General features: G+C 53.6%; 2 protein-coding genes across 2 annotated transcripts in view; one reads left to right on the forward strand and one right to left on the reverse strand.

Annotated features, from left to right (window-relative positions):
* Positions 1-1,235: 1,235 nt before the first annotated feature.
* TRMT12 (tRNA methyltransferase 12 homolog) lies at positions 1,236-15,308 on the reverse strand. Its single transcript, XM_061579218.1, has 7 exons — positions 15,208-15,308; positions 12,386-12,607; positions 11,328-11,779; positions 9,924-10,074; positions 8,838-8,947; positions 8,270-8,427; positions 1,236-2,523 (listed from the first exon to the last, which is right to left on the reverse strand). The coding sequence occupies exons 1-7, from the start codon at positions 15,261-15,263 to the stop codon at positions 1,627-1,629; spliced, it is 2,046 nt and encodes a 681-aa protein (XP_061435202.1). The 5' UTR covers positions 15,264-15,308; the 3' UTR covers positions 1,236-1,626.
* A 1,311-nt stretch (positions 15,309-16,619) lies between these two features.
* The window catches only part of LOC133360665 (cleavage stimulation factor subunit 2-like), a 28,278-nt gene continuing 20,366 nt past the window's right edge, over positions 16,620-24,531 (forward strand). Inside the window, exons 1-6 of the mRNA XM_061579459.1 lie at positions 16,620-16,689; positions 17,682-17,760; positions 18,253-18,422; positions 19,001-19,137; positions 23,317-23,436; positions 23,962-24,009. Of these exons, the coding sequence (XP_061435443.1) occupies positions 16,638-16,689; positions 17,682-17,760; positions 18,253-18,422; positions 19,001-19,137; positions 23,317-23,436; positions 23,962-24,009 (606 nt within the window). The 5' untranslated portion in view covers positions 16,620-16,637. The remainder of the gene's footprint in view (positions 16,690-17,681; positions 17,761-18,252; positions 18,423-19,000; positions 19,138-23,316; positions 23,437-23,961; positions 24,010-24,531) is intronic.

The raw sequence follows: 24,531 nt of genomic DNA on the forward strand, positions 1-24,531 counted from the left end.
CATCTCGGTCATCTCAGTCAGTCGACCCGTGGCACCTGCTGGGTCTGCCCCGTGACCTCCTGCCAGCGGGCGTTCGACACTTCACGTGGCAGCCTCAAGGTGCACTTGGCCTGGCACAAGCGTCGTGGTGACGTCACCGCCACTTAGTGGCGAATGGCGGTTGTTGTGTGTGGTGTGTGTGGGGTGGTGTGTGTGGAGTGGTGTGTGATGGTGTGTGTGGTGTGTGTGGAGTGGTGTGTGTGGGGTGGTGTGTGTGGTGTGTGTGGGGTGGTGTGTGTGGGGTGGTGTGTGTGGTGTGTGGGGTGGTGTGTGTGGGGTGTGTGTGTGGGGTGGTGTGTGTGGTGTGTGTGTGTGGGGTGGTGTGTGTGGGGTGGTGTGTGTGGTGTGTGTGTGTGGGGTGGTGTGTGTGGGGTGGTGTGTGTGGGGTGTGTGTGTGTGGTGTGTGTGTGGTGGTGTGTGTGGGGTGTGTGTGTGGGGTGGTGTGTGTGGTGTGTGTGTGTGGGGTGGTGTGTGTGGGGTGTGTGTGTGGGGTGGTGTGTGTGGGGTGGTGTGTGTGGTGTGTGTGTGTGGGGTGGTGTGTGTGGTGTGTGCGTGTGGGGTGGTGTGTGTGGGGTGGTGTGTGTGGGGTGGGGTGTGTGGTGTGTGTGTGGTGTGTGGGGTGGGGTGGTGTGTGTGGGGTGGGGTGTGTGGTGTGTGTGTGTGGGGTGGTGTGTGTGGGGTGGTGTGTGTGGGGTGTGTGGTGTGTGTGTGGTGTGTGGTGTGTGTGGGGTGGTGTGTGTGGTGTGTGTGTGGTGTGTGTGTGGTGTGGTGTATGTATGTGTGTGGTGTGTATGTGGTCTGTGTGGTAGAATAAGCAACGGAGCGTGCACACCGGGGGTGAGAACAACTTTTATTTTCACTTCTCTCTCATCGCATTGCCAGTGGTTTGCCCACAACAACAGCAGCAGCGACGCCATCGGGGGGGGGGGGGGCAGTTGGCAGCTGATGGGCAGGCCGGGCCTAGATCAGCTTCTTCATCGCTAAACCACCAGCACCACCACCACTACACCACCACTACACCACCACTACACCACCACTACACCACTACACCACCACCACCACCACTACACCACCACTACACCACCACTACACCACCACCACCACTACACCACCACTACACCACCACTACACCACCACTACACCACCACTACCACCACCACCACCACTACACCACCACCACCACTACACCACCACCACCACTACACCATCGTTAAACTACCACTACCACCATCGCTAAACTACCACCACCATCGCTAAACTACCACCACCATCGCTAAACCACCACCACCACCACTAAACCACCACCACCATCGCTAAACTACCACCACCAGCACCACCCACCATCGCTAAACTACCACTATTATCGCTAAACTACCACCACCACCATCACTAAACTACCACCACCACCATCATCTCTAAACTACCACCCTGACCGACCGATCAAGAGATGGACGTACGAAGAGCCTCAAAGGGGGGGTCACGTGGGGGGACGGGTGGGGGTTCAGTTGGGGGGCCGGGGGGGTCACGTGGGGGGCCCGGGGGGGTCACGTGGGGGGCCGGGGAGGGTCACGTGTTGAGCCCGGAGGTTCACGTGAGCGGCCTGCAATGCAAGTCGACGACCACATGGTCGACGCGCGGCGCGTACTTCTTGACGCGCGCCACTCGCACCGTGCGCACGCACCAGCCCCCCGCCCCCCCCCTGCCCCCCCCCTGCCCCCCCGGGGCCCGCGTGGCGGCGAGCAGCAGGTGCCGCACCTCGCGGACGGCGTCGCGGGCGAAGGCGCGCCAGGCGGGGCGGGCGCTGGCACAGGCGCAAGCGGCACGCCCCCCCTCCTCTTCCTCGGCGCCGGTACCGCACTCGCACGGAAGTGATGTCGCGTCTGTGCTGCTGTCGGCAGGAAGTGATGTCACTTTAGTGTTGTGTTCGGCAGGAAGTGATGTCACTTCAGTGCCGCTGTGGTCGGCAGGAAGTGATGTCACTTTAGTGTCGTGTTCGGCAGGAAGTGATGTCACTTCAATGCTGTGGTCGGCAGGAAGTGATGTCACTTCAATGCTGTTGTCGGCAGGAAGTGATGTCACTTTAGTGTGGCTGTGGTCGGCAGGAAGTGATGTCACTTTAGTGTCGTGGTCGGCAGGAAGTGATGTCACTTTAGTGTCGTGGTCGGCAGGAAGTGATGTCACTTTAGTGTCGTGGCCGGCAGGAAGTGATGTCACTTTAGTGTCGTGGTCGGCAGTAAGTGATGTCACTTCTGTGCCGCTGTGTTCGGCAGGAAGTGACGTCACTTTAGTGTCGTGGCCGGCAGGAAGTGACGTCACGTCAGTGGGGCTGCGGGGCTCTGTGGGCGTGGAGGAGGCGACGTTGTGATGGATGTGCAGGATCCCGCCGCGGTCCGGCCGCAGGAGCGCACAAGCCAGAGCCCAGGCGGGTCGGGACGACGGCAGCAGCCCCAGGAGCACGCGGTCCGCAAAGCCTCGCTCGCGAAGCTACACGCACACACACGTATACACACACACATACACACACACATTTATACACACATATACACATATATATACACACATATATACATACAATGACAATGATCACCCGTTTAGCCTTAACAGACTGTAGGGGCAAGTGCTGTTAGCGAGCACCTATGAAGGCCGGCACGGTACACGAGGGGGTGGGTGGCCAGCACCACGCCCGACCGCCTTTGTCTCCCTAGTGGCGATGTTTACACACCGCACCAGGTACTCATTTAAGGCTGAGTCGACCTAGGGGAGGCCCAGGACCGGTTCAGATAATCGCCACTGGTGTTGGCCGTGAGCGGGAATCGAACCCGGGTCGCCAGGTTCATAGCGCAGCGCGCTAACCGCTACACTACCGCTCCCCCATATATACATACACACACGCAGACACACACATACACACACACGCATACATACACGCATACACACATACATATATACACACACATGCACACACATACACACACACATATATACATACACACACACGTACACATATATACATACACATATAGACACACACACACAGACAGGGAATGACCGTGGCCGAGAAGACCTGAAGCTTCGTGCGGAGCGACAGACCAGGTAGCTTCCACACTGCAGCGTTACGTAACCGATGAAAAGATATTGCCGCTCGACTGATTCGGAGTGAGACCTCTGCTGATAAACTGGAGCCGGTCATAAGCACACTGCCCAGGTATGGGAAACTCTCCACTCTCTCCACAACTGCCCCATCACCGATTGGGAGTTGTGGGGGTGGAGTGTCCGATGGTACAAAATACCCAGGCAGGTGCTTAGTTTTGGTGGGGCTGATGGTAAGGCCCCACCTCTTAGTGGCACGCTCCAGTCTCAGCAGCAGCGTTTCCAACTCCTCTTCTGAATGAGCAGCCTCCCATTATATCTGTACCAAATGGAAATTCCTCCGGTACAGCTATTGAAGGCTTCACGAACTACGCAGTCGAAATGGATGTACGTGTGTGTGCGTGTGTGTCCGTGTGTGTGAGTGTGTCCGCGCGTGTGCGTGTGTATCCGCGTGTGTGCATGTGTACATGTGTACTTGTGTGCGTGTATGTACGTTTGTGTACGTGTGCGTGTGTACGTGTGTGTGTACGTGTGTACGTGTGTACGTGTGTGTGTGTGCGTGTGTGTGTGTACGTGTGTGTGTACGTGTGTGTGTACGTGTTCGTGTGTGTACGTGTGAGTGTGTGTGTACGTGCGTGCGTACGTGTGTGTACGTGTGTGTATGTGTGTGTGTACGTGTGTGTGTGTACGTGTGTACGTGTGTGTGTGTGTGTGCGTGTGTACGTGTGTACGTGTGTGTGGTGTGTGTGCGTGTGTGTACGTGTGTGTGTGTACGTGTGTGTACGTGTGTCCGGCAAAACAACCTCCTACCTCCTCGCGGTGTCGGACGGGCAACACTGTCGTGGGCAGTGCTGTGGGGGGAGGGCCAATGCCCATTGGCCTCTCCCCTCATGGCGTCTGTGACCACCACAGTGGCTAAACGGGGGCTCTGGACGGGTGTGAGGGGCTGGTAACCCCTCCACCTTCAATTCATTACCACTAAACCACGAATTAAACATAAACCTGTAACAAATAAGCTTGTGCCGGAGGCCCCGGGGGGTCAGGCTTTTATGACGTCTCCTGGCCAAACCCCATTTGGCGGAGCCAGGAGATTGAATTTTCACCCTCGGGGCTCCTCCAGAAACAACAAAAAACCATTGCGGATGGCCACGTGGAATGTTCGAACGCTCACTGCGGAGGAGAGGCTGCCACTCCTCTGTCGGGAGCTGGACCGGTACCGCCTGGATCTCTGTGGCATTCAGGAGGTCCGGTGGACCGGTTCTGGCTCCTGCCACCATGAGGGGTGGACAGTCCTCTACTCGGGGCAGGAGACTGCCAAACAACAGGGTGTGGCTCTTCTTCTGAACAAAAGAATGAAGGGGGCGTGGGAGCGTGGCGGTGAGGTGTGGGAAGCTGTAAGCCCCAGGATACTTTGGGCTCGCCTTCCCATCAACCAGAGGCGAGGAGTGGTGGTCGTGGTTACTTATGCCCCCACCGAAGACGAACATCCGTGGAGGGATGCAAGCAAAGCCGATGAGTCAGACGCTTTCTATGACCTCCTGTCACAGGTGCTGGCTAAAGTGGCCACTCGGGACAGAGTCATCTTGTTGGGTGACTTCAATGCCCGAGTTGGTCATGATGCTGACACCTGGTCTGGAGTGATTGGAAGGCATGGGCCAGATCAGCTCAATAATAACGGTAGGAGGCTGCTAGATTTTTGTGCAGCCCATGGGCTTGTAATTACCAACACGCTCTTCCGGCATCGGCGCATCCACACAACATCATGGATACATGCCGGGTCCAAGCAAGAACATCTGCTGGACTACATAGTGACGGACCAGCGGATGCGAACCCATGTCCTTGACACCAGGACCTACCGTGGAGCTGATCTGTCCTCTGACCATCGACTAGTCATCTGTAAGATGCGCCTGCCTTTCTTCCACTCCGGTGGTGGGTGTACACCCAGGATCCCATTCCAACCAAAAGTGGCCTGGTCTCAGTTAGCTGATGAAAGTTGCAAGCGAGAATTTCATCATCGCTTGCAGCTGGGGTTGGCATCGTCCCCCACTCCACCTGATGTCGAGGGTAAATGGGCGAGGTTTAGGACTGTGACTCATGCAGCTGCAATGGCTGCTTTGGGTACGCGGTCCAGACCTCCCCAGAAACCCTGGCTGACAGAGGAGGTGTTCAGGTTAATTGAGAAAAAGCGACAGGCCCACTCTCATCGCCTACAGCATCCCACGTCAGAGAATGAGGAGGTTTACCGCAGCCTTCGCTCGGAAGTTCGGAGAGCCGTAAGGCGTTGTAAGGATGGGTGGTGGTCGCGGGTTGCTGAGGAGATGGAGTCTGCCTCAGTGGCCCGTGATCACAAATCACTATTTAACTCCATCAAAAAAGTAACCTGCAGCGCCACACCTATTACCATCATTAGAGGAAAAAACGGTGATCCAATCTCCGACCCCCAGGAACAGGTTTGCAGATTTGCTGAGCATTTCTGTGAGGTCCTGGGGGAGGGAAATTCTCTCAGCCAGGAAAACATCATGGCACAAAGTGGGGATAACCCTGCTGAGGCTGCGGTGCCTCAAATATTGGAAGAGGTCACCCCCTGTGAGTGGCTGGCTGAGGTTCCAGCTGTTGAGGAAGTACTGAGGGCGATCCGGAGTCTGAGACCAGGGAAGGCACCGGGCAGAGATGATCTCCCAAGCGAAATGCTGAGGGAGGGTGGCGTTTGTGCACAGACTGCCCTATATGACATCATAACAACAGTCTGGACCACTGGACGGGTTCCGCAGGACTGGAAGGATGCCCTGGTGGTCCCCCTCTTTAAGAAGGGGGACCGTACAGACTGTAACAACTACAGGGGCATCTCACTCCTCAGTGTGCCGGGTAAGGTCCTGGCAAGGATTATTCAACATCGCCTTGCTAGGCACGCTGAGGAGAGGCTTGCGGAGCCCCAATGCGGTTTCAGGAAAGGGCGGTCCTGCACAGATGCCATATTTTCTGTCCGTCTGCTACAGCAGAGGTGTAGGGAATTCCAAAAAGACCTACATCTCTGCTTTATTGACCTGGTCAAGGCCTATGATACCATCAGTAGGACTGGGCTCTGGGTTGTTCTTCGTGCTTTCGGAGTCCCTGACCCTCTGCTCACGATCATTAAGGACCTTCATGATGGTGAGCGGGCCCGGGTAAAACTACGTGGCCGGGAGTCGGAGCCTTTCCCTGTACACCTTGGGGTGCGACAGGGATGTCCTCTGGCTCCCACATTATTTAACATCTATTTTGACCGCGTAGTTCGTGAAGCCTTCAATAGCTGTACCGGAGGAATTTCCATTTGGTACAGATATAATGGGAGGCTGATCGACGCCCGGGTGCGATCAAGGGATGGCTCCCTATTGGTCAACCACGTTATGTATGCCGATGATTTGGTAATAGCTGCTCATTCAGAAGAGGAGTTGGAGGCGCTGCTGCTGAGACTGGAGCGTGCCACTAAGAGGTGGGGCCTTACCATCAGCCCCACCAAAACCAAGCACCTGCCTGGGTATTTTGTACCATCGGACACTCCACCCCCACAACTCCCAATTGGTGATGGGGCAGTTGTGGAGAGAGTGGAGAGTTTCCCATACCTGGGCAGTAGTGCTTATGACCGGCTCCAGTCTATCAGCAGAGGTCTCACTCCGAATCAGTCGAGCGGCAATATCTTTTCATCGGTTGCGTAACGCTGTGTGGAAGCTACCTGGTCTGTCGCTCCGCACGAAGCTTCAGGTCTTCTCGGCCACGGTCATTCCCTCCCTTCTCTACGCTTGCGAGACGTGGACCCCCCTGGTGGAGCATCTTCGCCGGTTGGAAACATTTAGGCTGGCCTGCCTACGATCCATCCTGGGTTTAACCAGGCTGGATTGTGTGAGGAGCTCACAAATCCTTGAAAGATCTGGGCAAAGTCCCATCAGTGAGCTCCTCCGGCAGGCAAGGCTGCGTTGGCTGGGTCATGTAGCCCGCATGCCCAGCCACCGCATGCCTAAACAGCTTTTGTTCGGCCGGATCGAGGGGGCTAGACGGGCGCGGCACGGGCTGGAGAAGAGATGGAGTGATGTGGTACAGGAGGACGTGGAGCTGAGTGGACTTGCCGATGACTGGTACCAGCGGTGTCAAGATCGGCCTCAGTGGAGGAGGCTCGTGAAGGACGCTACTGGGCAGTTGGAGGCAGTCGCCCTCCAACAACAACGGAGGGCGGAGGAGCGACGCTCACAACAACGAGCGGAGCGCCGGGTGGCTAAAGCACAGCAAGTTGGCACAGTAGGGGGCACAGGTGGTGCATCAGCCAGTCATCTCGGTCATCTCGGTCAGTCGACCCGTGGCACCTGGGTCTGCCCCGTGACCTCCTGCCAGCGGGCTTTCGACACTTCACGTGGCCTCAAGGTGCACTTGGCCTGGCACAAGCATCGTGGTGACGTCACCGCCACTTAGTGGCGAATGGCGGTTGTTGTTGTTGTTGTTGTTGTGTACGTGTGTGCGTGTACGCGTGTGTGCGCGTGTACATGTGCGTGTACGTGTGTGCGTGCGTGTGTACGTGTGTGCACGTGTGTGCGTGTATGTGTGTGTACGTGTGTGTACGTGTGTGTACGTGTGAGTGCGTGTGTGCGTGTGTACGTGCGTGTGTGTGTGTGTGTGTACGTGTGTGTCTGTGTGTGTGCGTGTACTTGTGTGCGTGTATGTACGTGTGTGTACGTGTGCGTGTGTACGTGTGTACGTGTGTGTGCGCGTGTGTGTGTGTGTGTACGTGTGCGTGTACGTGTGCGTGTGTGTACATGTGTGCGTGTGTGTGTGTGTACGTGTGTGTGCGTGTGTACGTGTGTGTGTGTACGTGTGCGCGTGTACATGTGCGTGTACGTGTGTGCGTGCGTGTGTGCGTGTGTGCGCGCGTGTGTGCGCGCGTGTGTGTGTACGTGTGTGTACGTGTGTGTACGTGTGAGTGCGTGTGTGTGTGTGTGCGTGTGTACGTGTGTGTGTGTGTGCGTGTGTACGTGTGTGTGTGTATACATGTACATGCTTGTGTGTGTGTGTACATGTGTGTGCGTGCGTGTGTACATGTGTGTGTACATGTGTGTGTGCGTGTGTGTGTGCGTGTGCGTGTGTATACATGTACATGCGTGTGTGCGTGTACCGTCTGGTTGTCCGCCGCGTGCACGGTGCAGCGCCTGGCGACGCCGTTGCGGCCGAGGTTGTGGCGCAGCGCCGCCGCCGCGTGGGGGCTCCACTCGCACGCCACGGCCAGCGCCGCCCCGGCGTGCACCAGCAGCGGCAGCGTCAGGTAGCCGATGCCTGCACCACCGCCGTCGTCGTCACCGACGTCACCACGTGTGTGAGTGTGTGCGTGTGTGTGCGTGTGCATATGTGTGTGTGCGTGTGTGTGTATGTTTGTGTGTGTGTGTGCGTGTGTGTGTGCATATGTGTGTGTGCGTGTGTGTGTGTATGTATGTTTGTGTGTGCGTGGTGTGTGTGTGAGTGTGTGTGTGCGTGTGTGTGCGTGTGTGTGTGTATGTGTGTGGTGTGTATATGTATGTGTATGTGTGTGTGTATGTATGTGTGTATGTATGTGTATATATATGTATATATATGTGTGTGTGTATGTATGTATGTGTATATATATGTATATATATGTGTGTGTATATGTGTGTGTGTATGTATGTGTATATATGTATATATATGTGTGTGTGTATGTGTGTGTGTACCTGCGTACAGGTCTACGATCGTCTCTCCCCGGCAGTCGAGCGAGGCGAGGTGAAGCTTCTCAGACACGTTGCCCTTCGAGAACATGCAGAGCGTCACGTCAAACTCGTACCTGCCGAGACATCGCCATCAACACCAACACCAACACCATCACCGTCAACACCGTCACCACCATCAACACCATCAACACCATCACCACCATCACCACCATCACCACCAACACCATCAACACCATCAACACCACCATCACCACCATCATCACCACCAACACCAACACCATCACCACCAACACCACCACCGTCACCACCAACACCATCACCACCATCATCACCACCATCACCACCAACACTATCAACACCACCAACACCACCATCACCACCAACACCATCACCGTCAACACTGTCACCACCATCAACACCATCAACACCATCACCACCATCACCACCAACACCATCAACACCATCAACACCACCATCAACACCATCACCATCAACACCATCACCACCAACACCACCATCACCATCAACACCATCACCACCATCATCACCACCATCACCACCAACACCATCAACACTATCAACACCACCAACACCACCATCACCACCAACACCATCACCGTCAACACTGTCACCACCATCAACACCATCAACACCATCACCACCAACAACATCATCAACACCATCAACACCACCATCACCATCAACAACATCATCATCACCGTCAACACCACCATCACCACCAACACCATCAACACCATCAACACCACCATCACCATCAACAACATCATCAACACCATCAACACCATCATCACCATCATCATCAACACCATCACTCTCCCCCGCTCTCCCCACGCCCCCCCACTCCCCCCACCCACGTGATGCTGTTGTCACGGTGCACCACGTGACCCCCCCCACCCACGTGACGTGGTTGTCACGGTGCACCACGTGACCCTGCCCCCCCCCCCCCACCCACGTGACGTGGTTGTCACGGTGCACCACGTGACCCTGCCCCCCCCCCTTCCCCCACCCACGTGATGCTGTTGTCACGGTGCACCACGTGACCCTGCCCCCCCCCCTTCCCCCACCCACGTGATGCTGTTGTCACGGTGCACCACGTGACCGTGCCCCCCCAGCAGCAGCTGGGTGCGGGGGCTGCGGAAGTCGTCGGGGGCCACGCGGTGGCAGCGCGCCACGCGGCTCGCTCCCAGCACCCTCGCTACCACCGCCCACAGCTCCGGCTCTGACGACAACAACATCAACAACATCGACAACAACATCAACAACATTGACAACAACAACATCGTCAACAACAAGAACAACATTAACAACATCAACAACATCAACAACAACATTGACAACATTGACAACAACATCAACAACATCATCAACAACAACAACATCAACAACATCATCATCAACATCAAGAACAACATTGACAACAACATCATCAACAACATCAAGAACAACATTGACAACAACAACATCATCAACAACATCAACAACATCATCATCAACAACATCATCAACAACATCATCATCAACATCAAGAACAACATTGACAACAACATCAACAACATCAACAACATTGACAACATCATCATCATCAAAAACATCATCAACAACATCATCAACAACAACATTGACAACATTGACAACAACATTGACAACATCAACAACATTGACAACAACATCATGAACAACATCAACAACATCATCAACAACAACATTGACAACAACATCAACAACATCAACAACAAAATCAACAACATCAACAACATCAACAACATTGACAACAACATCAACAACATCAACGACAACATTGACAACAACAACATCATCAACAACATCAACAACATCATCATCGTTATCAACGACATCAACATCTTTAACATTTACAACAACGACATCACTATTAACATCATAATCAATATGGCTATCAACATTATCATCATCTTAAACATCCTAAACATCATCATCAAGATCACCATCATCATTAACAGCATCAGCACCATCTGACAATACAAACGAGAGAGAACAATAGAAACGAGTCAGAACAATAGAAACGAGTGAGAACAATAGAAACGAGTCAGAACAATACAAACGAGTGAGAACAATAGAAACGAGTCAGAACAATACAACCGAGAGAGAACAATAGAAACGAGTCAGAACAATACAAACTAGAGAGAGCAATACAAACGATTCAGAACAATACAAACGAGAACAATAGAAACGAGATAACAATAGAAACAATAGAAACGAGAGAGAACAATACAAATGAGAACAATAGAAACAAGAGAACAATAGAAACAAGAGAACAATACAAACGAGAACAATAGAAGCGAGATAACAATACAAACGAGAGAACAATAGAAACAAGAGAACAATAGAAACAAGATAACAATAGAAACAAGAGAACAATAGAAACGAGATAACAATAGAAGCGAGATAACAATACAAACGAGAGAACAATAGAAACGAGAGAACAACACCCACCCAGCTGCCTCCAGTAGTGCGAGCGGAATGCGCCGCTGGGCAGCACCACGAGGTCTCCGTGTCGCTCGTAGCGGCTCGGCACCTCGCGAGCCCAGAGCTCCACGTCCCCCACACGGAGCTCCACGTCCTTCCCACAGAGCTCCACGTCCCCCACACGGAGCTCCACGTCCTTCCCACGGAGCTCCACGTTGCCCCCACGGAGCTCGTCTCCCCCACGGAGCTCCACGTCCCCCACACGGAGCTCCACGTCCTTCCCACAGAGCTCCACGTCATTTCCACGGAGCTCGTCTCCCCCACGGAGCTCCACGTCCCCCACACGGAGCTCCGCGTCCTTCTCGCGGAGCTTGCGGGCCGCTAGTGCGCGCAGGGCGTGGAGGAGCCGCGAGGAAGCCGGGCGGCCTCGTCGGCGCCGGGGGCCCCGGAGAGACGGCGCCGAGACGGAGCTCAACCACCTGGGGGGGGGAGGCACCAACGATTTGTGTTGTTGTGTCTGTTGGTGTTGTTGTGTTTGTGTTGTTGTGACTCGTTTGTGTTGTTGTGTTTGTGTTGTTGTGTCCGATTGTATTGTTGTGTATGTTTGTATTGTTCTTGTTTGTATTGTTCTGACTCGTTTCTATTGTTCTGACTCGTTGTATTGTTGTTCTTGTTTGCATTGTTCTGACTCGTTTCTATTGTTCTGACTCGTTTGTATTGTTGTTCTTGTTTGTATTGTTCTGACTCGTTTCTATTGTTCTGACTCGTTTGTGTTGTTCTGACTCATTTATATTGTTGTGTTTGTTTCTATTGTTCTGACTCGTTTCTATTGTTCTGACTCGTTTCTATTGTTCTGACTCGTTTCTATTGTTCTGACTCGTTTCTATTGTTCTGACTCGTTTCTATTGTTGTGTCTGTTTCTATTGTTCTCACTCGTTTCTATTGTTCTGACTCGTTTCTATTGTTCGAACTTGTTTCTATTGTTGTGTCTGTTTCTATTGTTCTCACTCGTTTCTATTGTTCTCACTCGGTTTGTCCGGGGAGAGAGACAGTGCAGGAGAGGGCGGCCGTTTCTCCCGACTGACCAATCGCGTGCGAGCGTCTCCCCTCGTTCCTCCAAGCCCTCGCCCGGTGCCGGCCAATCGGATTCGTCCGCCGCCGCCAGCCCCGCCTCCTGCAGCGCCAGCCGCAGCGGCAGCCAATCACATCGCTCGGCCTCCTCCGCCAGCGGCAGCAGAAGCCTGCCGCTCTCCTGGCGACGAGGCCTCAGCCGCGGATGCAGGAGGCCGCCATCTTCCAGACTCTCCCTGGCAGAAGAGAATCACCGAGTTCACAAAGACAAAGCTCCCCCGTGTAGCCTGTGACAGGCTGGTGGGGCAAGTGCTGTTAGCTAGTAGCAGCGTCTATGAACACACAAAGACAAAGATCCCCCGTGTAGCCTGTGACAAGCTGGTGGGGCAAGTGCTGTTAGCGAGTAGTAGCAGCAGCGCCTATGAACACACAAAGACAAAGGTCCCCCGTGTAGCCTGTGACAGGCTGCAGGGGCAAGTGCAGTTAGTAGCGTGTAGCAGCAGCAGCGGCTATGAACACACAAAGACAAAGGTCCCCCGTGTAGCCTGTGACAGGCTGGCGGGGCAAGTGCTGTTAGTGAGTAGCAGTGAATGAGTGGGTGGGTGAGTGGGTGAATGAGTAAGTGGGTGGGTGAATGAGTGGGTGGGTGAATGAGTGGGTGGGTGAATGAGTGGGTGGGTGAGTGGGTGGGTGAATGAGTGGGTGGGTGAATGAGTGGGTGGGTTAGTGGGTGGGTGAATGAGTGGGTGGGTGAGTGAGTGGGTGAATGAATGAGTGGGTGAATGAATGAGTGGGTGAATGAGTGGGTGGATGAATGAGTGGGTGGGTGAATGAGTGGGTGGGTGAATGAGTGGGTGGGTGAATGAGTGGGTGGGTGAATGAGTGAGTGGGTGGGTGAATGAGTGGGTGGGTGAATGAGTGGGTAAGTGAATGAGTGGGTGGGTGAGTGAGTGGTGAGTGAGTGGTGAGTGAGTGGTGAGTAATTGGTGAGTGAGTGGTGAGTGAGTGGTAATTGGTGAGTGAGTGGTGAGTGAGCGGTGAGTAATTGGTGAGTAATTGGTGAGTGAGTGGTGAGTAATTGGTGAGTGAGTGGTGAGTGAGCGGTGAGTAATTGGTGAGTGAGTGGTGAGTGAGTGGTGAGTAATTGGTGAGTGAGTGGTGAGTGAGTGGTGAGTAATTGGTGAGTGAGTGGTGAGTGAGTGGTGAGTAATTGGTGAGTAATTGGTGAGTGAGTGGTGAGTAATTGGTGAGTGAGTGGTGAGTGAGTGGTGAGTAATTGGTGAGTGAGTGGTGAGTGAGCGGTGAGTAATTGGTGAGTGAGTGGTGAGTGAGTGGTGAGTAATTGGTGAGTGAGTGGTGAGTGAGTGGTGAGTAATTGGTGAGTGAGTGGTGAGTGAGCGGTGAGTAATTGGTGAGTAATTGGTGAGTGAGTGGTGAGTAATTGGTGAGTGAGTGGTGAGTGAGTGGTGAGTAATTGGTGAGTGAGTGGTGAGTAATTGGTGAGTGAGTGGTGAGTGAGCGGTGAGTAATTGGTGAGTGAGTGGTGAGTAATTGGTGAGTGAGTGGTGAGTGAGCGGTGAGTAATTGGTGAGTGAGTGGTGAGTAATTGGTGAGTGGGTGGTGAGTGGTGAGTGAGTGGTGAGTAATTGGTGAGTGAGTGGTGAGTAATTGGTGAGTAGTTGGTGAGTGAGTGAGTAATTGGTGAGTAGTTGGTGAGTAATTGGTGAGTGAGTGGTGAGTGGTGAGTAATTGGTGAGTAGTTGGTGAGTGAGTGGTGAGTGAGTGGTGAGTAATTGGTGAGTAATTGGTGAGTGAGTGGTGAGTGAGTGAGTGGTGAGTGAGTGGTGAGTGAGTGGTGAGTGAGTGAGTGGTGAGTGAGTGGTGAGTAGTTGGTGAGTGAGTGGTGAGTGAGTGGGTGAGTGAGTGGGTGGGTGAGTGAGTAGTTGGTGAGTAGTTGGTGAGTAATTGGTGAGTGAGTGGGTGAGTGAGTGGGTGAGTGAGTAGTTGGTGAGTAATTGGTGAGTGAGTGGGTGAGTAGTTGGTGAGTAGTTGGTGAGTAATTGGTGAGTGAGTGGGTGAGTGAGTGGGTGAGTGAGTGAGTGGGTGAGTAATTGGTGAGTGAGTGGGTGAGTGAGTAGTTGGTGAGTAATTGGTGAGTGAGTGGGTGAGTGAGTGAGTGGGTGAGTGAGTGGGTGAGTGAGTGAGTGGGTGAGTGAGTGGTGAGTGAGTGGTGAGTAATTGGTGAGTGAGTGGGTGAGTGAGTGGTGAGTGAGTGAGTGGGTGAGTGAGTGGGTGGGTGAGTGAGTAGTTGGTGAGTAGTTGGTGAGTAATTGGTGAGTAGTTGATGAGTGAGTGGTGAGTGAGTGGGTGAGTGAGTGGGTGAGTGAGTGAGTGGGTGAGTAATTGGTGAGTGAGTGGGTGAGTGAGTAGTTGGTGAGTAATTGGTGAGTGAGTGGGTGAGTGAGTGAGTGGGTGAGTGAGTGGGTGAGTGAGTGAGTGGGTGAGTGAGTGGTGAGTGAGTGGTGAGTAATTGGTGAGTGAGTGGGTGAGTGAGTGGTGAGTGAGTGAGTGGGTGAGTGAGTGGGTGGGTGAGTGAGTGGTGAGTGAGTGAGTGGGTGAGTGAGTGGTGAGTGAGTGGTGAGTAATTGGTGAGTGAGTGGGTGAGTGAGTGGTGAGTGAGTGAGTGGGTGAGTGAGTGGGTGGGTGAGTGAGTAGTTGGTGAGTAGTTGGTGAGTAATTGGTGAGTAGTTGATGAGTGAGTGGTGAGTGAGTGAGTGGGTGAGTGAGTGGGTGAGTGAGTGGTGAGTAATTGGTGAGTAGTTGGTGAGTCTCTCACCTGAGTCTCTGTGCGGCAGCCACATTCACGTTCAGCGCACGGCATCGATTCTCCATGCCAAGCCACGGACGGCGTTTTTTTCAAAGTCCCTTCTTCTTCCAGAAGATATCTTCGTCTTCCAGAAGACGTCTTCCAGAAGATAACTTCATCTTCCAGAACCGTCTTCCTGGACAAATCTTCATCTTCCAGAAGGTATCTTCCTTTTCCAGAAGATGTCTTCCTTTTTCGGAAGACGTCTTCCAGAAGACTGCTCCGGCTTCCAGAAGCCTCTTCCTGGACAAATCTTCCTCTTCCAGAAGACGTCTTCCTTGTTTGGAAGACGTCTTCTAGAAGATTGCTCCCGCTTCCAGAAGCGTCTTCTTGGACAATTCTTCCTCTTCCAGAAGAAATCTTCTTCTTCCAGAAAATATCTTCCTTTTTCGGAAGACGTCTTCCAGAAGACTGCTCGATCTTCCAGAAGCTTCTTCCTGGACAAATCTTCATCTTCCAGAAGATGTCTTCCTCTTCCAGAAGATGTCTTCCTTTGTCGGAAGACGTCTTCCAGAAGACTGCTCCAGCTTCCAGAAGCGTCTTCCTGGACAAATCTTCGTCTTCCAGAAGATAACTTCCTCTTCCAGAAGATTTCATCCCCTTCCAGAAGACATCTTCCAGAAGACTTCTCCCGCTTCCAGAAGCATCTTCCTGGACAAATCTTCCTCTTCCAGAAGATGTCTTCCTCTTCTAGAAGATATCTTCCTTGTTCGGAAGACATCTTCCGGAATAGACTGAATGGTCCACTGCCTTAAAATCAAAATAATAAATAATTAATGGTCGATTTCTCTTCTTTTTAGACAACGACCCCTTCAACACTCGAACTCGTGCGACAAAGAGCTTCACGGCTCCTCAGATTCCTCCCTCCCTCCCTCCCTCCTCAACGTCTCATTGAAATCCCGTCGAGTTGATGAGGCTCTCACACGTTGGGCTCATTCAGACAAGTTTCGATGTAAAGCTTCTTTCGTGACTGCAGCAGGGATTCATCTTCTTGGTTCTTTCGGTAAAGTCATCACGTAGAAGGGAAGTAATAAAATAATAAAAATAAAACATTATAAAATTATACATTATTATTTTATTATGTTTAATTTTTATAATTTTACGAATAAAAAAATATTACTATATTAATAAAAATAAAACATAATAAAATAATATATTATTATGTTTTATTTTTATAATATATTATTATTTCATTATGTTTTATTTTTATTATTTTATTATTTCCCTTCTACGTGACTTTACCGAAAGAACTAAGAAGATGAATCAGTCACGAAAGCTTTAAATCGAAATTTAACCAATAAGAAGATCATTCAGACGTCCCCATTAGGAATCGATTCCCTCGCAACCGAATCGGATTCAACTCGCGTGTCGATTCCAGAGGAATCGATTCCCCAGCAGCCATGGCGGGCATGAGGGATACCACCACCGACCGCTCGCTCCGCTCCGTCTTCGGTGAGAGGCTCGGGACGAGGCTCGTGGCGAGGGGGGCCGAGGGGGGCCGAGGGGGGCCCAGGGGGGCGAGGGGGGCCCAGGGGGGCGAAGCCACGGGGGGTAACGAAGCCAGTTGGGAGGGTGGCGAGGCGATGGACCGCGCTAGTCGAGCGCCGTTGTAGTGGATGGGGGCCTGCGCGTGGGGAGCGGTGGCGCTGCGGTTAGCGCAGCGCTGCGGCCACCCGAACCAGTTCGGTTCCCGCTCGCGGACCGGGCCTCCCCTAGGTCGACTCGGCCTCGAATGAGTAACTGGTGCGGTGTGTAAACATCGCCACTGGGGAGACAAAGGCGGCCGGGCGTGGTGCTGGCCACCCACCCCCTCTGTGTGTGCCACAGCGCCGGTAGCCTTCATAGGTGCTGCTGCTGCTACTCGCTACTAACAGCACTTGCCCCTCCAGTCTGCTACAGGCTACACGGGGGACCTTTGTCTTTGTGTGTTCATAGCTGCTGCTGCTACTCGCTACTAACAACACTTGCCCCTACAGTCTGCTGAGCCTACATGGGTGATCTTTGTGCGTCTGTGTGTGTGTCTCTGTGTCTCTGTGTGTGTGTGTGTCTGTGTGTGTCTGTGAGTGTGTGTGTCTGTGTGTGTCTGTGTGTGTCTTGGTGTGTGTGACTGTGTGTGTGTCTGTGTCTCTGTGTGTGTGTGTGTGTGTCTGTGTCTTGTGTGTGTGTCTGTGTGTGTGTGTCTGTCTGTGTGTGTGTCTGTGTGTGTGTCTGTCTGTGTGTCTGTGTGACTGTGTGTGTGTCTGTGTGTCTGTGTGTCTGTGTGACTGTGTGTGTGACTGTGTGTGTGTCTGTGTGTGTGTCTGTGTGTGTCTGTGTGTGTGTCTGTGTGTCTGTGTGACTGTGTGTGTGACTGTGTGTGTGTCTGTGTGTGTATCTGCGTGTGTGTCTTGGTGTGTGTGTGTGTGTCTGTGTGTGTCTGTGTGTATGTCTGCGCGTGAATGCAGTTGGTAACATCCCCTATGAGGCGACGGAGGAGCAACTCAGAGACATCTTCTCTGAGGTGGGGCCGGTGGTCAGCTTCAGGTGAGACCTGCGGTCAGGCACACACACAACACACACATGTACACACACAACAAACACACGTGTGTGTGTGTGTGGGTACACGTGTGTGCGTGTGTGTACATGCGTGTGTGTACACGTGTGTGTGTATACTTGTGTGTGTACACGTGTGTATGTGTGTGTACACGTGTGTGTGTACGCACGTGTGTGTGTACACGTGTGTGTGTGTGTATACGTGTGTATGTGTGGGTACACGTATGTGTGTATACGTGTGTATGTGTGTGTGTACACGTGTGTATGTGTGTGTACACGTGTGTGTGTACACACGTGTGTGTGTACACGTGTGTGTGTACACGTGTGTGTGTACACGTGTGTGTGTACACGTGTGTGTACACATGTGTGGGTACACGTGTGCGTGTGTGGGTACACGTGTGTGTATGTGTGTGTACACGTGTGTATGTGTGTGTACACGTGTGTTGGTACACGTGTGCGTGTGTGCGTGCGTGGCGCGTGCAGGCTGGTGTACGACAGGGAGACGGGCAAGCCCAAGGGCTACGGCTTCTGCGAGTACCAGGACCAGGAGACGGCGCTGAGCGCCATGAGGAACCTCAACGGGCGCGAGTTCAGCGGCCGCTCGCTGCGCGTCGACAACGCCGCCAGCGAGAAGAACAAGGAGGAGCTCAAGAGTGGGTCACCTCACCTCCTCCCCCTGCCTCCCCCTGCCTCCACTCCCTCCCTCCCTTCCCCCCCTCCGCTCCGCTCCCTCTCTCATTGCCTCCTCTCCCTCCCCCCCTCCCTCCCCCCCTACCTCCCCCCCCCCTGCCCTCTCTTCTCTCCCCCTCCCCTTCCTCCCTCCCCCCCTCCCTCCCCCCTCCCCTCCCCCCCTCCCCCCCTCCCTCTCTCCCCTGCCTCCCCTTCCCCCCTCCCCTCCCTCTCACTGCGTGTGTCTCACTGAGTGTGTCTCTCTGTGTGTGTCTCACTGAGTGTGTCTCTCTGTGTGTGTCTCACTGTGTGTGTCACTGTGTGTCTCTGTGTGTGTATGTCAGGTCTGGGTCACACGGGGCCCGTGTTGGAGTCTCCGTTTGGCGACGCTGTGTCTCTGTGTGTCTCTGTGTGTGTCTCACTGTGTGTGTATCACTGTGTGTCTCTGTGTGTCTCACTGTGTGTGTCTCACTGTGTGTGTGTGTCTCTGTGTGTGTGTCTCTGTGTGTCTCACTGTGTGTGTGTCTCTGTGTCTCTGTGTGTGTCTCACTGTGTCTCACAGGTCTGGGTCACACGGGGCCCGTGTTGGAGTCTCCGTTTGGCGACACCGTGGCCCCTGAGGAGGCTCCGCACGCCGTGACGCAGGCGGTCGCCTCGCTACCCCCGGAGCAGCTCTACTGCCTCGTCAAGCAGATGAAGGTTCACACACAAATACTACTACTTACTATACTACTATACTATACTACTTACTATACTACTATAGTATACTACTATAGTACTACTACTATACACTCATACTACTATACTACTACATACTGTACACTACTACTATACTACTACATACACTACTACTCTATTGCTACATACACTACTACTATACTGCCTCGTCAAGCAGATGAAGGTTCACTCACAAATACTATACTAGATTACACTACTACTATACTACATACTATAACAGGTCCCTGCGGGGTGGGCTGGTAGGAACGAATAACCAAAGAATATAAACATAATGTATTATGACACTTGTTTAGCCAGGAAAGCCTCACTGAGTGTAAAGGTTTTTGTAGGGTCCTGCCAAGTGTTTGCAGTAGGGGGCGATGTTGCTACTCCTAATCGGACGATACGAAGGGAGAGTTTGAGGCCTAGTTCTAGGCTTTAGGCCTAGCTGTAGGCTTTAGGCCGCTGTGAGTTAATTTTTAATTTAAATGTTTTAATTAAAAGCTATCTCAGGGAATTATAAGGGAATGTTACACTTGTTTAGCCAGGAAAGCCTCACTGAGTCTAAAGGTTTTTGTACGGTCCTGCCAAGTGTTTGCAGTAGGGGGCGATGTTGCTACACCTAATCGGACATCGGACGGACGGACGGACGATATAATCTATTGTAGGCTGGTTCACTTCGTTCCTACCAGTATTACTATACTACATACACTACTACTATATACACTAATACTATATGCTACCACACTGTACACCACTACACTGTACACGACTACACTACACTGTACGCCGCTACACTACACCGCTAGACTGTACGCTACCACACTGTACACCTACACTGTACATGGTGCTGCACGTGCTGTGTCCATGTGTGTGTGCGTGTGTGTGTTTGCGTGTGCAGGCGTGTGTGGTGACGTGTGTGTGTGTGTGTGTGCGCGTGTGTGTGTGTGTGGTGACGTGCTGTGTGTGTGTGCGTGTGCAGGCGTGTGTGGTGACGTGCTGTACGTGTGTGCGTGTGTGTACATGTGCTGTGTCCGTGTGCGTGTGCAGGCGTGTGTGGTGACGTGCTGTGTGTGTGTGCGTGTGTGTGTGTGTCTGTGTGTGTGCGTGTGCAGGCGTGTGTGGTGACGTGTGTGTGTGTGTGTGCAGGCGTGTGTGGTGACGTGTGTGTGTGTGCGTGTGTGTGTACGTCTGTGTGTGTGTGTGGTGACGTGTGTGTGTGTGGTGACGTGTGTGTGTACGTGTGTGTGGTGTGTATGTGTGTGTGTGCGTGTGTGGTGACGTGTGTGTGTGTGCGTGTGCGTACGTGTGTGTGTGTGTGTGTGGTGACGTGTGTGTGTGTGGTGACGTGTGTGTGTGTGTGGTGACGTGTGTGTGTGTGTGTGTGTGCGTGTGCAGGCGTGTGTGGTGACGTGCTGTGTGTGTGTGTGTGCGTGTGTGTGACGTGTGTGTGTGGTGATGTGTGTGGTGACGTGTGTGTGTGTGTGCGTGTGCAGGCGTGTGTGGTGACGTGTGTGTGTGTATGTGTGTGTGGTGACGTGTGTACGTGTGTGTGTGTATGTGTGTGACGTGTGTGTGCGTGGTGACACGTGTGTGCGTGTACGTGTGTGTGTGCGTGTGTGTGTGTGTGTGCGTGTGCAGGCGTGTGTGTGTGCGTGCGTGGTGACGTGTGTACGTGTGTGTGTGTGGTGACGTACTGTGTGTGTGTGTGTGCGTGTGTGTGACGTGTGTGTCTGTGTGCAGGCGTGTGTGGTGACGTGTGTGTGTGCGTGTGTGTGTGTGCGTGTGACATGTGTGTGTGTGCAGGCGTGCGTGGTGACATGTGTGTGTGTGCGTGTGTACGTGTGTACGTGTGTGGTGACATGTGTGTGCGTGTGCAGGCGTGCGTGGTGACGTGTGCGTGTGGTGACGTGCTGTGTGTGTGTGTGTGTGCGTGTGTGTGTGTGTCTGTGTGTGTGCGTGTGCAGGCGTGTGTGGTGACGTGTGTGTGTCTGTGTGCAGGCGTGTGTGGTGACGTGTGTGTGTGTGCGTGTGTGTGTACGTCTGTGTGTGTGTGTGGTGACGTGTGTGTGTGTGGTGACGTGTGTGTGTACGTGTGTGTGGTGTGTATGTGTGTGTGTGCGTGTGTGGTGACGTGTGTGTGTGTGCGTGTGCGTACGTGTGTGTGTGTGTGTGTGGTGACGTGTGTGTGTGTGGTGACGTGTGTGTGTGTGTGGTGACGTGTGTGTGTGTGTGTGTGTGCGTGTGCAGGCGTGTGTGGTGACGTGCTGTGTGTGTGTGTGCGTGTGTGTGACGTGTGTGTGTGGTGATGTGTGTGGTGACGTGTGTGTGTGTGTGCGTGTGCAGGCGTGTGTGGTGACGTGTGTGTGTGTATGTGTGTGTGGTGACGTGTGTACGTGTGTGTGTGTATGTGTGTGACGTGTGTGTGCGTGGTGACACGTGTGTGCGTGTACGTGTGTGTGTGCGTGTGTGTGTGTGTGTGCGTGTGCAGGCGTGTGTGTGTGCGTGCGTGGTGACGTGTGTACGTGTGTGTGTGTGGTGACGTACTGTGTGTGTGTGTGTGCGTGTGTGTGACGTGTGTGTGTGTGTGCAGGCGTGTGTGGTGACGTGTGTGTGTGTGCGTGTGTGTGTGTGCGTGTGACATGTGTGTGTGTGCAGGCGTGCGTGGTGACATGTGTGTGTGTGCGTGTGTACGTGTGTACGTGTGTGGTGACATGTGTGTGCGTGTGCAGGCGTGCGTGGTGACGTGTGCGTGTGGTGACGTGCTGTGTGTGTGTGTGTGTGCGTGTGTGTGTGTGTCTGTGTGTGTGCGTGTGCAGGCGTGTGTGGTGACGTGTGTGTGTCTGTGTGCAGGCGTGTGTGGTGACGTGTGTGTGTGTGCGTGTGTGTGTACGTGTGTGTGTGTGTGTGGTGACGTGTGTGTGTGTGGTGACGTGTGTGTGTACGTGTGTGTGGTGTGTATGTGTGTGTGTGCGTGTGTGGTGACGTGTGTGTGTGTGCGTGTGCGTACGTGTGTGTGTGTGTGTGTGGTGACGTGTGTGTGTGTGGTGACGTGTGTGTGTGTGTGGTGACGTGTGTGTGTGTGTGGTGACGTGTGTGTGTGTGTACGTGTGTGTGGTGTGTATGTGTGTGTGTGCGTGTGTGGTGACGTGTGTGTGTGTGCGTGTGCGTACGTGTGTGTGTGTGGTGACGTGTGTGTGTACGTGTGTGTGGTGTGTATGTGTGTGTGTGCGTGTGTGGTGACGTGTGTGTGTGTGCGTGTGCGTACGTGTGTGTGTGTGATGACGTGTGTGTGTGTGGTGACGTGTGTGTGTGTGTGGTGACGTGTGTGTGTGTGTGTGCGTGTGCAGGCGTGTGTGGTGACGTGCTGTGTGTGTGTGTGCGTGTGTGTGACGTGTGTGTGTGGTGATGTGTGTGGTGACGTGTGTGTGTGTGTGCGTGTGCAGGCGTGTGTGGTGACGTGTGTGTGTGTATGTGTGTGTGGTGACGTGTGTACGTGTGTGTGTGTATGTGTGTGACGTGTGTGTGCGTGGTGACACGTGTGTGCGTGTACGTGTGTGTGTGTGTGTGCGTGCGTGTGCAGGCGTGTGTGTGTGCGTGCGTGGTGACGTGTGTACGTGTGTGTGTGGTGACGTACTGTGTGTGTGTGTGTGCGTGTGTGTGACGTGTGTGTGTGTGTGCAGGCGTGTGTGGTGACGTGTGTGTGTGTGCGTGTGTACGTGTGTACGTGTGTGGTGACATGTGTGTGCGTGTGCAGGCGTGCGTGGTGACGTGTGCGTGTGGTGACGTGTGTGTGTGTGTGCGCGTGTGTGTGGTGACGTGTGTGGTGACGTGTGTGGTGACGTGTGTGGTGACGTGTGACGTGTGTGTGTGTGGTGACGTGTGTGACGTGTGTGCGTGTGTGCGTGTGTGTGTGTGACGTGTGTGTGTGTACGTGTGACGTGTGTGTGTGTGGTGATGTGTGTGACGTGTGTGCGTGTGTGCGTGTGTGTGTACGTGTGACGTGTGTGTGTGCGTGTGTGTGACGTGTGTGTGTGTGTGCAGGCGTGTGTGGTGACGTGTGTGCGTGTGTGTGTGTGCGTGTGTGTGACGTGTGTGTGTGTGTGCGTGTGCAGGCGTGTGTGGTGACGTGTGTGCGTGTGTGTGTGTGTGCGTGTGCAGGCGTGCGTGGTGACGTGTCCGCAGGAGGGCCGCACGCTGCTGCTGCAGAACCCGCAGCTGGCCTACGCGCTGCTGCACGCACTCGTCGCCCTGCAGGCCCTGGACCGCGACGCCGCGTCGGTTCGCACCGCACCCTCCAACAGCTCGCCACCCACCCACAGCTCGCCACCCACCCACCCACAGCGACCTACCCACCCACAGCCACCCACCCACCCACCGCCACCCACCCCACAGCGACCTGCCCACCCACAGCGACGATGATGATGCTGCTGCTGATGATGATGATGCTGCTGCTGATGATGATGCTGGCTAACGGCGCCCGCCCCGACAGCGCCGTTGACGTCTCCTCTTTGTCTTTGTTGACTTTGTTTACTTTGTGTCTTTGTCTTTGTTTACTTTGTGTCTTTGTGTCTTTGTTTACTTTGTTGACTTTGTGGTTTGTCTTTGTGCCTTTGTCTTTGTGTCTTTGTCTACTTTGTGTCTTTGTCTACTTTGTGTCTTTGTCTTTGTCTACTTTGTGTCTTTGTCTTTGTGTCTTTGTTTACTTTGTCTACTTTGTGTCTTTGTTTACTTTGTCTACTTTTTGTCTTTGTCTACTTTGTGTCTTTGTTTACTTTGTCTACTTTGTCTTGGTGACGCACGCAGAGAATGCTGCACCGCCAGAGCTCCATCGTCCCGCTGGGGCACATGCAGGTACAACCACAAACACACAAGCCACGCCCACAAGCCACGCCCACTCGCCCACAAGCCACGCCCACTCGCCCACAAGCCACGCCCACAAGCCACGCCCACAAGCTACAAGCCACACTCACGCCCACAAGCCACGCCCACAAGCCATGCCCACAAGCTACAAGCCACGCCCACAAGCTACAAGCCACACTCACGCCCACAAGCCACTCCCACAAGCCACGCCCACAAGCTACAAGCCACGCCCACAAGCCACGCCCACAAGCCACTCCCACAAGCCACGCCCACAAGCTACAAGCCACGCCCACAAGCCACGCCCACAAGCCACAAGACACTCCCACAAGCCACTCCCACAAGCCACTCCCACAAGCCACGCCCACAAGCCACGCCCACAAGCCACGCCCACAAGCTACAAGCCACGCCCACAAGACACTCCCACAAGCCACGCCCACAAGCCTCGCCCACAAGCCACGCCCACAAGCCACGCCCACAAGCCACTCCCACAAGCCACGCCCACAAGCTACAAGC

The sequence above is a fragment of the Lethenteron reissneri genome, chromosome 69, assembly GCF_015708825.2.
Source record: "Lethenteron reissneri isolate LAM-NWPU_2019-01 chromosome 69, ASM1570882v1, whole genome shotgun sequence".
Classification (NCBI taxonomy): domain Eukaryota; kingdom Metazoa; phylum Chordata; class Hyperoartia; order Petromyzontiformes; family Petromyzontidae; genus Lethenteron; species Lethenteron reissneri.